The sequence below is a fragment of the Cyprinodon tularosa genome, unplaced genomic scaffold, assembly GCF_016077235.1.
Source record: "Cyprinodon tularosa strain WSP-4 unplaced genomic scaffold, ASM1607723v1 ctg222, whole genome shotgun sequence".
NCBI classification, from domain to species: domain Eukaryota; kingdom Metazoa; phylum Chordata; class Actinopteri; order Cyprinodontiformes; family Cyprinodontidae; genus Cyprinodon; species Cyprinodon tularosa.
Genome location: NW_024038830.1, coordinates 1,785,270 through 1,799,189, shown reverse-complemented (window position 1 = coordinate 1,799,189; position 13,920 = coordinate 1,785,270). Strand labels below are relative to the sequence as shown.

At 38.7% G+C, this 13,920-nt stretch overlaps 1 protein-coding gene across 1 annotated transcript; it reads right to left on the bottom strand.

Annotated features, from left to right (window-relative positions):
• Positions 1-1,339: 1,339 nt before the first annotated feature.
• On the bottom strand, positions 1,340-12,734 carry cfap99 (cilia and flagella associated protein 99). Its single transcript, XM_038286238.1, has 15 exons — positions 12,186-12,734; positions 8,787-8,931; positions 8,614-8,708; positions 8,405-8,511; positions 8,162-8,333; positions 6,922-7,002; positions 6,627-6,695; positions 4,450-4,536; positions 4,279-4,367; positions 2,500-2,704; positions 2,247-2,388; positions 2,012-2,163; positions 1,740-1,945; positions 1,490-1,667; positions 1,340-1,405 (listed from the first exon to the last, which is right to left on the bottom strand). Exons 1-15 carry the CDS (start codon positions 12,297-12,299, stop codon positions 1,340-1,342), a joined length of 1,908 nt encoding a protein of 635 aa, XP_038142166.1. The 5' UTR covers positions 12,300-12,734.
• Positions 12,735-13,920: the final 1,186 nt, after the last annotated feature.

The window sequence follows — 13,920 nt, the reverse complement described above, 5'->3', positions numbered from 1 at the left end:
TGTCCTACAGGCACATTTAGATGTGAATCAATGACTCACCTGTTGTTCTCCTGAGCTGCTAGAGTCTGTCATTTGGTGAGTTGTGTCCTTGGCCATCTTGATGAGACTGTTCATATATGCTTGGGAGCTGAAACCGCAAGGCTTCCCTACTATTTAGTGTTTGCCTTTTCTCTTTTGACAAAGATGGCTTCCTCCACACCTCTCTTAAATAATCTGTCTTCTCTGACCAAGATCTATCCATAATGGTTGTAAGAGAGGTATTCATGGAGGTGTTGACCTTGCTGTGAACTACTGCCCCTCCTGTCCTGCACCAGGCATTTATGTAGTTATTTGGTTGCATAAACAACAGCATACACCTAACCTTTTTATGTTTATAATATATTTCCAGTTAGATATTTGAGGGGATTTCTTGGTATGTCTTTTCAGGACAATTCTGGGTAATTAGTATTGTCCCTCAGCTGCTCTACCTTTACTCGGCTACTCCTCATTTCATCTGAAGTCTTCTGTTTGTTTGGAATTTCTTCACCTTTAAACTGACTTGTTCTGTTTTCTGCAGGATTATGTTTAGCTGCCATTGTCTTTAGCACCAACATCAAAATTTCTCCTGTTGTTTTGTCATTGGCCTGTTCCTAATGAACATTTTTGTAAGTTCCTTTTTTTAATAATTTCATTTCTTCTCTAGTAAGCATAAAATTTTTTCTTGCAATTTAGCTTGTGATCCGGGTTAACAAACATGACTCCTTGGTTCCTCATTCCACAGTTCCTTTTATTCGTTATTGTTTTGATATCAATATTTAGTTTGATTTAATTATTTCATTGTGTGTGCCTATTCCAACCTATACAAATACAAATTTGCATTACAGCTGACTATGTAGAGTGCTGTACATGTAAAGACTGACTGATTATTTTTTGCTGGGGGGAAATATATTTTTCTATATGACTTTAATATGACAATAAGTTAATGCCACAATTTTCTTTATGTGACATTTCTGCACAGATAATTCTGAACATTCTTATTAACAGTGAACAAATTTCAGTAACTTGTTTCCATGAACTGGTTTTGTTGGGAGGGAAAATTCCCTCTTGAGTCACAGGTTCAAGGCCCACTTCTCTTTTCACCTTTTCATGCTTTATGAAGCTGTGGGAGGAAATGAAACAAAATCTGGTCTAGAAATAGGAGTGGAGCTGATGATCTGATTCTGTGCATAACGTCACTTTAATAGGATTTAAAACAAAATAAGGTGTCAGGAAACTTTAGGATCATGAGAAGATAAAGGAAGAACTATCTTAGGGAGTGCCTTTCACAAGACCGTTACGTGTTTTCTCGGAAAAGGTTGAATCATGGAGTATCCTGAATATAGCGAGCTAAACTTTGCTCCAGTTCCTCCCATGTTTTTACATCTTTCTGGGAAAAGAAGATAAAGAGAATGATTAATTGTAAATGCAGAAACTCAAAGACAAGCAGGATGAACTCCTGAGGGAAACTCACCTGAGCTAGTGGTCCTGTGGAGGCCTTCTTTGTGGGTTTGGTCCTGCTCTTCTCAGTTTGCTTCATTCTCTGGCACTCCTGCGTCTTCTCTTCTAACTTCTTTTTTAGAGCCAGGATGGTTTCATCCTGTGCCACAAACTGCTGTAGGAGCTTCTGCTTGGCCTTCTTTTCCTCTTTTCTGCATTGTTTCAAAGCCACCATCAGCTTAAGTTGGAATTCACCACTTTTATGAACAGTTCAGAACTACTACCTGTCTGCAGCTTCCTTTGCAAGCACTCTCCTGTGTAGCTCAATTTTCTCAAGCGCCTCCTGCATCTCCTGCTTCTTTTTCTGTCTTTCCGCCACAATGAGGCTCCGTCTCTCCTCCTCCTCTTTCTGCTGGCGCTGCCTCAGCAGAGCCAGCCTCACCTTGAGCTCTGCCAGGGACATCCCACTGTGCAGCTCATGGTCCGCAGTCTGACACCCAAAGACAGGTTAGAGGTCCCGCAGGCTACCATGAAGCTGTGTGTGAAATCTACTCACCTCCGTGTCATCAAAGCCGTTTAGTCTAATGCGAGGAAGAGTCTCGATAACGTGAATTTCATGGATGATTTGAAACTTTCTGCAAAGCTCCTTCTGTTGTTCCTCAAGCGCTTGACGAAGGAGCTCCTGATTTTGTTCGGATACTTCTTTCACTGTGAAATGAGCGTTTAATTGACGAGAGGTCATAATGAATCATAAAATTGCTCTTTGTCTTTTGTCAAAGTTTAAGTCGTACCAATTTTCTGCTTTAACTTTGTGATCTTTTCTTTAGCTGCCTTTGCGTTTTTCTCGCCCTCTGCCACCTGTTTCGCCAATTCCCTGAATTGTTCTTCCTCCTGCAGACGTTTTTCTGCATATCTCTTCATGAGCTGAGCAGTCTGGCGAAAAACAAGATATTCTCAGGTGAGTGATGAAGAGGGATAAGTAATAGACACATTTTTGTAATCATCTCTCCAGTGTTGCGACACTATTGACTTGTAACTACGTACCTCTTCCTTCTTCAGCTGGGCAGCCTTAAGGTTTTGTTCGGTAATCCGAGTCCGAGCCAGAGCTACCTCTTTTTTACAGATTTGTGTCTCCAGACGCTTTAGTTCAGTCCTTTGCACCTGTTCCTTATGTTCGCTCTTCAGGATCTCCCTCTCCCCCTGCAGGATAGATAAGGGGTCTCGACCTCCTTCCACCAGTCGCTCTATTCTGTTAAAACATTGATTTATATTTTCAGTCAGTCAAGTGGAGAAGCCTCTCTATAACTTGCGGCTTGTTATGAAGAGAAAAGTTATTGACAAAAACAGCCTCCAGCTTAATGAGGCAGTTAGGTCATATTACAGTTTCGAGGCGATTCAAGCAGCCTTTTTTTAGTATTACTTTCCTCTGCAGAGGAAGAAATTCAAGCTGAGAGGCAGATATAGATATTCCCTAACATCTAGATATTTATTATGTTTAAACTTAATTTAACAGGGAAAAATATATTAAACACTGTCTAAAAGCTTATAGTATGTATACAGGTTCATAAAGCCAGCTAATTTGCACACACTCACACGCACATACACCCACATGCTTGTTCTTCTAGGTGTAGTGAGGATCATGTGTTAACTAACATTTACTTCCATTGTTTTTCAGTCATTTTCAACCCTTTCTACGCCCTAACCATAAAACTAACCCTAAACCTAAGCATTACCAATGCAAACCTCCCCCTAACCCTAACCCAACTGACACTTTAGCCCTAAACCTAACCATTAGCAACATACCTTGTGAGGACCAGCAAAATTTCCTCACTTTATAACAACTGGTCCTCATTGTGATGGTGAAATAAAAAAAAAAACTGTGTGTGTGTGTGTGTGTGTGTGTGTGTGTGGGTGGGTGTATGTTGTGTGTGTCAGGGTGTGGTCTTGTTTTACCTACAATGTGGAGGAAGTATTTTGTAAAATATCCTACATGTGGGGACTTACAGGTACATACGGGGACATTCAACTGGTCCCCATAGAGTACAGCTCTGTCCTGTGAGTTGGGGTTAGGTTAGGGTTAAGGTTGCAGATAGTTAATGTTGGCAATAGTTAGGGTTAGGATAAGGGTCTGTGTTAGGCCATATAAAATCATTTGCAAGTGAATGAAATGTCCCCATATGTCATGAAAACATATGGGGACATATGTCTTTTGTTTCGTGTCTTTCATTACTGGATGAACTGATTAATCCAGGTGGATCTGGCCATGGTTACTGAAGTCAGGCACACCTGGATTAATCAGTTCATCCGGTAATGAAAGAGTGGAATTCAAAAAGCTGCCTTAAGTTCAGGAAGTAATGTTGTGCATAGACCTTATTAGTGCTCACAGACTTGCTTCCCCTTTAACCATTTCTTCACTTGCAACTTAATGAATTGGATTCTTTCAAACTTGTACACATTTTTAGAGGCCGGTATGGATGTTCATTAAGACATCAAAGTCAATCTAGATCAAATAAGGCTATTTGTAAGCAGGTATAGATGCTTAAAAGCAGATACTGTAGTTATTACTATTTATTTTATTATCATGCATCCAAACTCTGTATGTCTGTAACATGTTTGTTTATGTTTTATGTCTAACGTAGAATTTGTTTAGGAAGGTATTCTGATTTTCTGATAAAGTCTTTTATAAACCTTCTTCCCCCAAATAGTTAGATGGAACTCATAAAACGTTGTTTTTAAAATGCATGATTCTTTGTTTATATCACTTTTTTTCCTGATATCATGCATTCCTGTTATGGTTATAAACAAGTAGATGTAATTCAGTACCTCTGTAGATTCCCCTTCACCTGACGGTCATGCAAAGCCTCTTTTCTCCGAATGTCTGCATTATTAAGCTTCACTGAATAGCTTTTAACCTGCAATAATTAAATAAATACCCGTGTGAATAGAAGATATACAGATGATAATGTGCAGCAGGTAAGACTAATGAATTATTACCTTATTAGTGTGTGGAATCGCTGATGAACGAAAAGAATCAAACTTCAACCTGGAGTTAAAATCTGCCGTAATCTGGGAAATCACTTTCTGCAAAAAAAATTTGGGTTTCAGCAGAAATGTTCCAGTTCTCCTCTAGTATCGTCCAGCTAATTACCTTAATGTAAAGCTTTGAAATTAATTTATTAGAGCAATGGGAAAAATATGAAATGTTAGGCTGATCAGTTACATTTGTACTGGTTTTTGAAATGCACATAAAGCAACGTTGAACATGCAGACGAAAAAAACAGTAACTTTAATATTCTCCCCAAGCCAGGTAAAAAAGTATTCAGATGAAATTTGGACTAAATCATCTTTGATTGCACAGGAAGTGCTTTTTTGGTTTCCAAAATGACAATAAATCTGTTGATTCAAAATTATTCACCCTTATTGAAGGTTAGCACACTTTTCATATATTTGGTGAGCAAAGGTGAAAAAGTCACATTCATCTTTCTACATTTTGAGTGCCTGATGTGTGCTACCTTCTGCTTCCTATCACTTATTCTGAAATAATATTTCTGTTTTCTAGGAAGGTTAAAAAAAAGGGTTTTGGGATTTATACTCACAGCTTCTTTGAAATACTGTATTAAAAACATTACTCCTAATATCTGTCTATTTCAGGGTGCTGAACCATTAGGAAAAAGTGATGTAGAATAACAGAGAGAGTAAGGAGATAGAGATGGACTATGCAGCCGAAAATACAATAAATGAAGCCACTCCTAATCCAGTTTGATTAGCTTGTTGTTATTGTGTTTGTTTTATTTTGTTAACTGTGATCTTCTTAGGTATTTCAGAAAGATTTTGTTTTGGATTGCTGCCCAAGAGATGAGCTGTTATCCATCTGTATAACACTTAAAATTATCTTTGTGCTGATATAAACTCGCCTTGTCTGGAGTTAGGGCAAACAGAAAATGAAGGGCCCCTTTAAAGCTGAGAAAAATATAGATGAAAAAGCTGACCGACCAAGGAGCATAAACCCATGTAGGTTCTGAGAGAACAAGCAATGTCTGACCCACAAGCAAATGCGCCCTCTCCTGTCCTATGATGTTTTTAGATTCGTAACCTCCAGGCTTATCTCTGATAAAATCTGCTTACAAACTGTGTCCATTTTAGGCATCTTAAAATCCAAATTATGCAGAAAAAACAGTTTCCTCTCCTTCCCAAAGCTGGATTTCCTGTTTCTTTCTTTCTTCTTACTTAGTTTATCACTCTATATCACTGTGATTATTGATCCATTTATGGGTTTGGTCCATTTTTTTTCATTTGCTTTTCAATGGAAGAGCTAATCTTATGATTCTCAGAATAAATATGTTTTCATTATACATCCCTCTAAGTTTTTTATGCAATCTGGACGAAATGAAAAAGAGGTTCGGCCAGAAGACAGGTTTTCATAGATCCGACATATATATATATTTTATATCTAATGATGCTGACATTATTTTTTATGTATATGCCAGAACTCATAATAAAGAAAGATATATTTAAGATTTGAAGATGATCAGTTAGGTTTTTTATTATAATAGAATAGAATGAAACAGAAAAACATTTTATCAGCCAGAGGATGAATTTAGTTTCAAGCAACAAAATAAAACACAAATGGAAGCATGGAGATACACACAAGGTAAAAAAAAAAATAGCCAAAAATAAAAACTGCACAGTAAGGACAATTTGACAACATAAAGAATATGTGTAAGTGAATGCATAAAAATGCCAAAAGGCTGTTGACAAGAAAAAATGTGTGGGATAACAGCAGAGAAGTACAGTAAATCCAACAGCTACTGGGAGAAAGGATCAGTGATTACGCCCCTTTGTGCGTTAAGGATACAGATGTCTGTCACTGAAGTCAGCGTGATGGCCTAGTGGTTAGGGCATTGAGCTAGGAATCCTGAGGTTCTGAGTTCGAGCTCCACTCCCACAGACTGCCACTCTGGATCCCTGAGCAAGAGCCTTAACCCCACACTGCTCCCCGGGTGCCACACAATGGCAGCCCCCCTCTCCCCAAGGGGATGGGTTAAATGCAAATGTAAATTTCTCCAATGTGAGATCAATAAAGTTTAATTATCATTATATTGAGGAGCTGTGCAAATGCTTCATGGATCAGGTAGGAGATGGATGCATATAAAGCAGGAAATACCTCCTACCTTTGTGTGCTCTGATTTCTCTGGATTCCCACATCTAAACTGGTTCACATTAGCCTCATACAGAAGTTCCTTTGGTTGGAAACACAGAGATACGGAAATGAGTGCATGCTATACTACAGTCAGCGTAAAAGTAACACAACCAGGGGCTGATTCCCCTGGTTGTGTTACTGCGTTTCTTGCCTCTATAGTCTTATAAAAATTATTTCAGATGGAACTTGCTGTTCTCTAAATTACATGTTATTATCAGAAGCCAAAACCTGTTTTGTGAAGATGAAGGCAATAGCAGACGTTGTACCTCAGCCTTTTGTTGGTTCTTCTCTTTAATCTCCTCTATTATCTGCATTTCTTTTGGAGCCGTGTACGTACTGTTTGGGACCTGGGAAAGTATAAACTGTTATACAAAGAAAATAGATGGATGAATCTCTATTAATGACACAATGCTAAGAAAAGAAAGACCATAAGGAAACAATTATAGTGATTTAATTTGGGACATGACTTTCAGGGAACCATATCCAAACCCTGCAGCATTTCTTTTAGAAAATAGCTCTGCTTCACAATAGTCTGGCAATAACATTTCCTGATTCTAATAAGAGTGCAACAGTACTAACTGGTGAATTAGTCAGTTCACCTCTAATTAAATAATTGTAAAATTTTTATTTTTCAAATGACTGTGCGTAATATATAATTTTCAAATGTGTATCTTTAATCACAAATTCCCGTTGATCTTTACGATTTAAAGGAGATACATTCAATGTTTATAGCGGTAATGTAAATTGTAACCTAGAGTAAAACTTTGCTAGCTGTAGTCTACCAATAATGTCCCATTGATTATAATTTCCTTACATTCTCTCAATTTATAGAAAAAACAGTCTCATTGTTTATACCAGTAAGGAAGGAAGAAGTAAAACATTGTGAAGAACTAAGAAGCATTGAGCTACAAGAATCCCCTACAGGGAGGAAATAAGGCACATGAAGATAATAACATCAATCAGGATGAAGATAAGGGAAGTGAAGTTGTCCTCTAGGACAGTATAACATGATCTGATATTTTCTAGTTCAGATCGTAAGAAATTAAGAGAAATGTATTTGAATGCCAAAAAAAATAAGATTTTTCTGTGTAAAAATTGACCACGGCCTCAACTAAACTTTACTGTAACCAATACTACATTACAATGGCTTTAATATTTTTTATTTTTTTTCAGAATACTTACAATTATTGCAATTCCATAATTGATATTCAAATCATGTTGCAGTCATTGTCTCTTTTTTATTATAATTGCTGTTCATAGTAAACAAGAACCCATGCATCTTACTGTTTTTCCACCCAGACAAGCTAAATGCCTGGAGCTCTATTCTTTCTCTTTTAAGAAATAAAAACATTCAGTGTTTTATGTTTTCAACTGGCATTAAAATACAAACCATAGCTAGTTAAATAGGCTCACAAACTGTAATCTTTGGAAAAAGTGAAAATAAAATAAAAAACACTAATCAAAAGAGAGAGTTAGATTATGATAGTAAAGATATTTGATCCTGACTGGTTTGGACTTTTCTTGAACAGAGATCGGCTCCGGGATGGGTGGAAGATGAGGTCTAGGTTTGGTGAGGTTGAACTCCTCACACTGGGTAGTTTTAACTGCAGCTTTCCTGACTTCAAGCTCTTTTGCAGCATCAAGCTGATCCAAGAGGAGATTGATCTCAGGGCGCCACCTATAGGACACATAGACACATTAATTTCACTTTGTAATAAAGGATTCTCCTTAATGTTCTCTTTCTATTACCTGAGGAGAGGGCCAACCAGATTCTTCTGCACAAATTCAGCTTCATAGATGCTGTTCCACTCCTCTTGTATCAATTGGGTGAGGTTTGATAAGAAAAAATAAAGAAACTAAAGAGACAGGGGAAAAAATGAAAAAAAATAAAGAGACATTAAAAACAATCAGATTTTCTCATCCTGATAATGTTTTACTGACTGCGTTCAAGCACTCACCAGATGCATCTTCTGGGTGCCTAGAGACTTAACTATGCTGCTAAAATTTTTCAACCCAAGTTCATCCAGGGAAAATATGGTAAGGTAACAGATAACTGGGAAGGCATATAACAATTAAGTCAGAGATTCTGATTTTTCACTTATGGCTGTCTTCAGTAAGATGGTTTACTTACCGATAAACTGGCTGTGGTCACTTCTGTGAAGCCACTTCTTGTTCCCAACATAAAACGCACTGATTACAACATCCAGCAGCTTTTTATATTCAACACACCCAGAAAAAACTTCAAGGATGAACTTCCTCTCCGGGGGATCGATGTTCTGCAGCAGGGAACAAATTTAATTGTGAGTGGTTGATTGATTGACTTAATTGATCTCACAGTGGAGAAATTTACTCGTTACATGGGCTCAAATAGTCAAACAGAAAAAGGAAGGTGCCAGAAGAAAAGATGCATGGGTATATACACTCACCGGCCACTTTATTAGGTACACCTGTCCAACTGCTCGTTAACACTTAATTTCTAAGCAGCCAGTCACATGGCGGCAACTCAGTGCATTTAGGCATGTAGACATGGTCAAGACAATCTCCTGCAGTTCAAACCGAGCATCAGTATGGGGAAGAAAGGTGATTTGAGTGACTTTGAACGTGGCATGATTGTTGGTGCCAGAAGGGCTGATCTGAGTATTTCAGAAACTGCTGATCTACCGGGATTTTCACGCACAACCATCTCTAGGGTTTACAGAGAATGGTCCGAAAAAGAAAAAACATCCAGTGAGCGGCAGTTCCGTGGGCGGAAATGCCTTGTTGATGCCAGAGGTCAGAGGAGAATGGCCAGACTGGTTCGAGCTGATAGAAGGGCAACAGTGACTCAAATAACCACCCGTTACAACCAAGGTGGGCAGAAGAACATCTCTGAATGCACAGTACGTCAAACTTTGAGGCAGATGGGCTACAGCAGCAGAAGACCACACCGGGTGCCACTCCTTTCAGCTAAGAACAGGAAACTGAGGCTACAATTTGCACAAGCTCATCGAAATTGGACAATAGAAGATTGGAAAAAACGTTGCCTGGTCTGATGAGTCTCGATTTCTGCTGCGACATTCGGATGGTAGGGTCAGAATTTGGCGTCTACAACATGAAAGCATGGATCCATCCTGTCTTGTATCAACGGTTCAGGCTGGTGGTGGTGGTGTCATGGTGTGGGCAATATTTTCTTGGCACTCTTTGTGCCCCTTGGTACCAATTGAGCATCGTTGCAACGCCACAGCCTACCTGAGTATTGTTGCTGACCATGTCCATCCCTTTATGACCACAATGTACCCAACTTCTGATGGCTAATTTCAGCAGGATAATGTGCCATGTCATAAAGCTGGAATCATCTCAGACTGGTTTCTTGAACATGACAATGAGTTCACTGTACTCAAATGGCCTCCACAGTCACCAGATCTCAATCCAATAGAGCATCTTTGGGATGTGTTGGAACGGGAGATTCGCATCATGGATGTGCAGCCGACAAATATGCGGCAACTGTGTGATGCCATCATGTCAATATCGACCAAACTCCCTGAGGAATGCTTCCAGCACCTTGTTTAATCTATGCCATGATAAATTGAGGCAGTTCTGAAGGCAAAAGGGGGTCCAACCCGTTACTAGCATGGGGTACCTAATAAAGTGGCCGGTGAGTGTACATGTATGTACAGTATGTACAGTGTGTCCATATATATATATATATATATGTGTGTGTGTGTGTGTGTGTGTGTGTGTGTACCTGTCTAGCCATGAGGACCATTTTTTCATTTTCATCATCAAATTGTGGACCAGTTTTTGCAAAGTTTGGACATTTTGTCGGTCCTCACGTGCTATTTTGCTAATGGTTAGGTTCAGGGCTAAGGTGTCAGTTGGGCAGAGATGGCAAAAGTACTCACTTTCCGTACTTGAGTAAAAGTACAGATACTTGTGTTAAAAAATACTCTGGTAAAAGTGGAAGTACTGATTAAACTGCTTTACTCAAGTAAAAGTAACAAACTACAGGCTTGTAAATTGACTTAAAGTATAAAAGTAAAAGTAGAAACCTCTTTTTCCATGCCGTTGCTTACATTTTAAATGGATGTCTGCCAATAGGACTAGATCTCTGTTGTGTTCATTTTCAATCTGTTGGGAGCTGGAGAAATTCCACCTTTCTCCAGCAGAGTCCGCCGTGGATCCTCTGAGGGAGCCTCCTGCACAGCTGCAGCTCGTCAAGATCATCAGAGGATCCACTACTTAAGCTGTCTTCAGACCTTGCCTCAACGCCGCAGTGTTGTTCCAGTTGGTCAGCGCTTAAGCCTAGATCCTCAGAGTAATTCGATGACTTTTGAATCCAGCTAGGATTCTAACCCCTGTGTCTGTTTTCCAGGAAACCTGTGCCTCCTCTGTAAAAGCTCTGGAAGAGCTAACCTGCCGAGCCGACCCTCTGAGCCAAACCTGAAGATTCACAGAGAACCTCCAAGCAGCTCTGGACTAGAGCTGGGAAACCCAAGGCCAAGGTCTGTTCTAATTAGACGTGAGACGCTGAAGCAGCTAACGGACTCTGCTGATGAACTCTTCTCTAGAACCAACAGTGACTCTCCCAAAGCTAACCTCAGGAACCCTCAAGGTACAATCAGTGAACGTTTGGAAATCAAACCTCTGTTGGCAACGCTAACTGAACTGTCTCTCACGCAGACTCCGGTGAACCAGAATCCAGGCCCCGAACCAGAACCCGTATATTCAATGTGCTTGTGCATTAATAAAACTGTTAAACTTTCATCCTTGTGTCCGTCAGTGGTGTTCTGCATTCTTGGGTCGCTTTCAGTGAACCCATCATGACACAATCATCTCATTGTCCATACTACTATGCTAACGCCACCGCCACCAAAGCTGCAATGATTTGCCGTGAATGAATACCGCCGAATCTGTCGATTCATCTTGTAGTGGTGCGTCAAATGCAACGTAGATTCCCATCCAATTAGATTGAATTTGGTATTGATGACGTGAAAAATAATAACGGTAACTCCATTGAAATGATTCAAAACTAAAGTAACGAGCCAATTTTTTAAAATGTAAGGAGTAGAAAGTACAGATATTTGTGTAAAAACGTAAGGAGTAGAAGTAAAAAGTCGCCATAAAAATAAGTAGTAAAGTAAAGTAAAAATATCAGAAAATCTACTTGAGTACAGTAACCAAGTATTTGTACTTCGTTACTTCCCATCTCTGCAGTTGGGTTAGGGTGAGGTATGCATTGGTAATGGTTAGATTTAGGGTTAGTTTTAGGGTTAGGGTATAGAAAGGTTTGAAAATGACTGAAAATCAATGGAAGTCAATACATGGTCCTCACTACGATGGCAGTACGAGTATGTCTGTGTATGTGTGTGTTTGTGTCAGCTGAATTTTTTTTTTTCTTTTTTTTTAAGCAGGATTATTAAACAGGGTTATTTCACAGGGTATTGGATTGATAAGTAATTGCACATTATACATTGCACAAGTTATTTTACAAGTTATTTCAGATGTCATTTCTAGCATCTATTTGAGTTACTCTTTGTGTATCTAATATTACCTGCAGATCCATGGAGGCTTCCTCTAAGAACACGTCCACACATCGGTTGTCAGATGAGAACTTGTCGAGCAGAACGCAAGCTTGCTTCATAAGGGACCCGAGCCCTGATGGCATTTTTAAACTTTGGAAAGGTGAAATGAATACGGAAAAAATAGTAAATAAATAATAATAATAATAATAAAAAAAAAACTTCAGCTCGTGCTTCCAGAGATGAGCTTTTATATAATGAGGGCAATATTATCAAAACATGTTTTTTCTTTAAGCCTGGAACGTGTTACATTTGGCTTGCAAGCGTCTCGAACCGTCAATGATTAGGAAGTCTATAACCTTACACAGCGTCCCGTTGCTTAGCAACATACACCGGACGTTAACAGAAGTGGCTTTAAAATCTTATAATAGAGGCGCAATAAACCCTGTAATAGGAGGTTTGTTTTACAGTTTGAGTTTTTGTTTCAACCGTTTTATAGCCAACAGTGTTTTCTATCCACGCAGGTTATCATCGTGGGATCCGGATCCTTTGTTGGTGACGTGACGTCAGTGCGAGATGGGTGCTGCTTTCAGGTGCTGCTGGGGATTGTAGGCACAGACCGGTCACAGATAAAACCTTAGGGTAAGATATAAATGAAAGCAAATATTATCAACAAATATGAAGCTGATTATTATAGTCAACATTAACTGTAAAACAGATTTTTTTTTTTTTTTTTTTTTACTTTTCTTTAGATGCTTCAAAGCAAGATTCAGCAGAGCAATATCAGAGATGTCTGATCACAGGCTTCAAACAGAAGGAGGTCTGGACAGATCCAACAAACTGAACACAATTTTCCATAGGTTCAGTTTAGGAAAAGTCATCCTTCTTTCCTGCATATGGTCATTGAGCCAAAGCTTTCCTGTTGCACCCATACTGTTTTATTTTCCACCTCTTCTATGGACTTTCGTCCTTCAATTTGTTTGTTTTGAACCAAATACCTATTTCATTTTTTTGTTGTTGGCCACAGAAAACTGCTTGCACACTGTTTTAGACTGATAGTTCTAGACAGGGGCCAAGAGGGACCAGTCCCTCTGTAGAACTGATCCTGGCCCCTATTATGGCCCTTACGCTGAAGACATAATAATAAATACATTTGTAAAGATGATATGCACTGGAACAGACATGGTAAGAGATGGATCCTTTGACCTGATTTCATGTTTTTCTTTTAAGTTCTGTTTTCATTTTGATTTAAACATTAAGGTGAAAGCTTTAGCAGTATTGAGATATAATCACAGTTTTCATCTGCTAAATGTTATTTTAAACCAAATTTAAAACATACCATAATTTGTTACAGCTGAACTTTTCAGTTTTACTTAAGTTCTACTTATGACTTGATTCAAACTGGGCATTTTCATTTGAAATAAACGTGATATTCCTAAAGTATGAGATTACATTGACCTGATATTCCAAAAGAAAAAAAAAGGAAAAAAAGCTTTATTTAATTATTTACGAGATATTTATTTTGCAATCAGTTATTTAGTTAAAATTTTTATGAAACTAAATGAGGTGGAAATTTCCCTTCATTAAATGAAGAGCTGCAAGTAGCTCTTTTTTCATCTGCTGCCTAAGTATGTTTTACATAATTAACTATTGTGTTGTTTTATTGGTTTTCTGGGCCCCCGTGGAAACCCACACTGACGCCCCCCCATTAAATTTGGTCTAGAACCGCCACTGCTTAGACTGAAAGTTCATTATAGCACCACTAAA

Excerpts from the sequence above, each read along its gene's own strand:
- cfap99 (XM_038286238.1), bottom strand. The coding sequence starts at position 12,299 with ATGCCATCAGGGCTCGGGTCCCTTATGAAGCAAGCTTGCGTTCTGCTC. Across the intron at positions 8,334-8,404 it reads CTGGTTGGCCCTCTCCTCAG|GTGGCGCCCTGAGATCAATC; the intron begins GTAATAGAAAGA and ends TGTGTCCTATAG. Across the intron at positions 6,696-6,921 it reads AGAACCAACAAAAGGCTGAG|GAACTTCTGTATGAGGCTAA; the intron begins GTACAACGTCTG and ends TTCCAACCAAAG.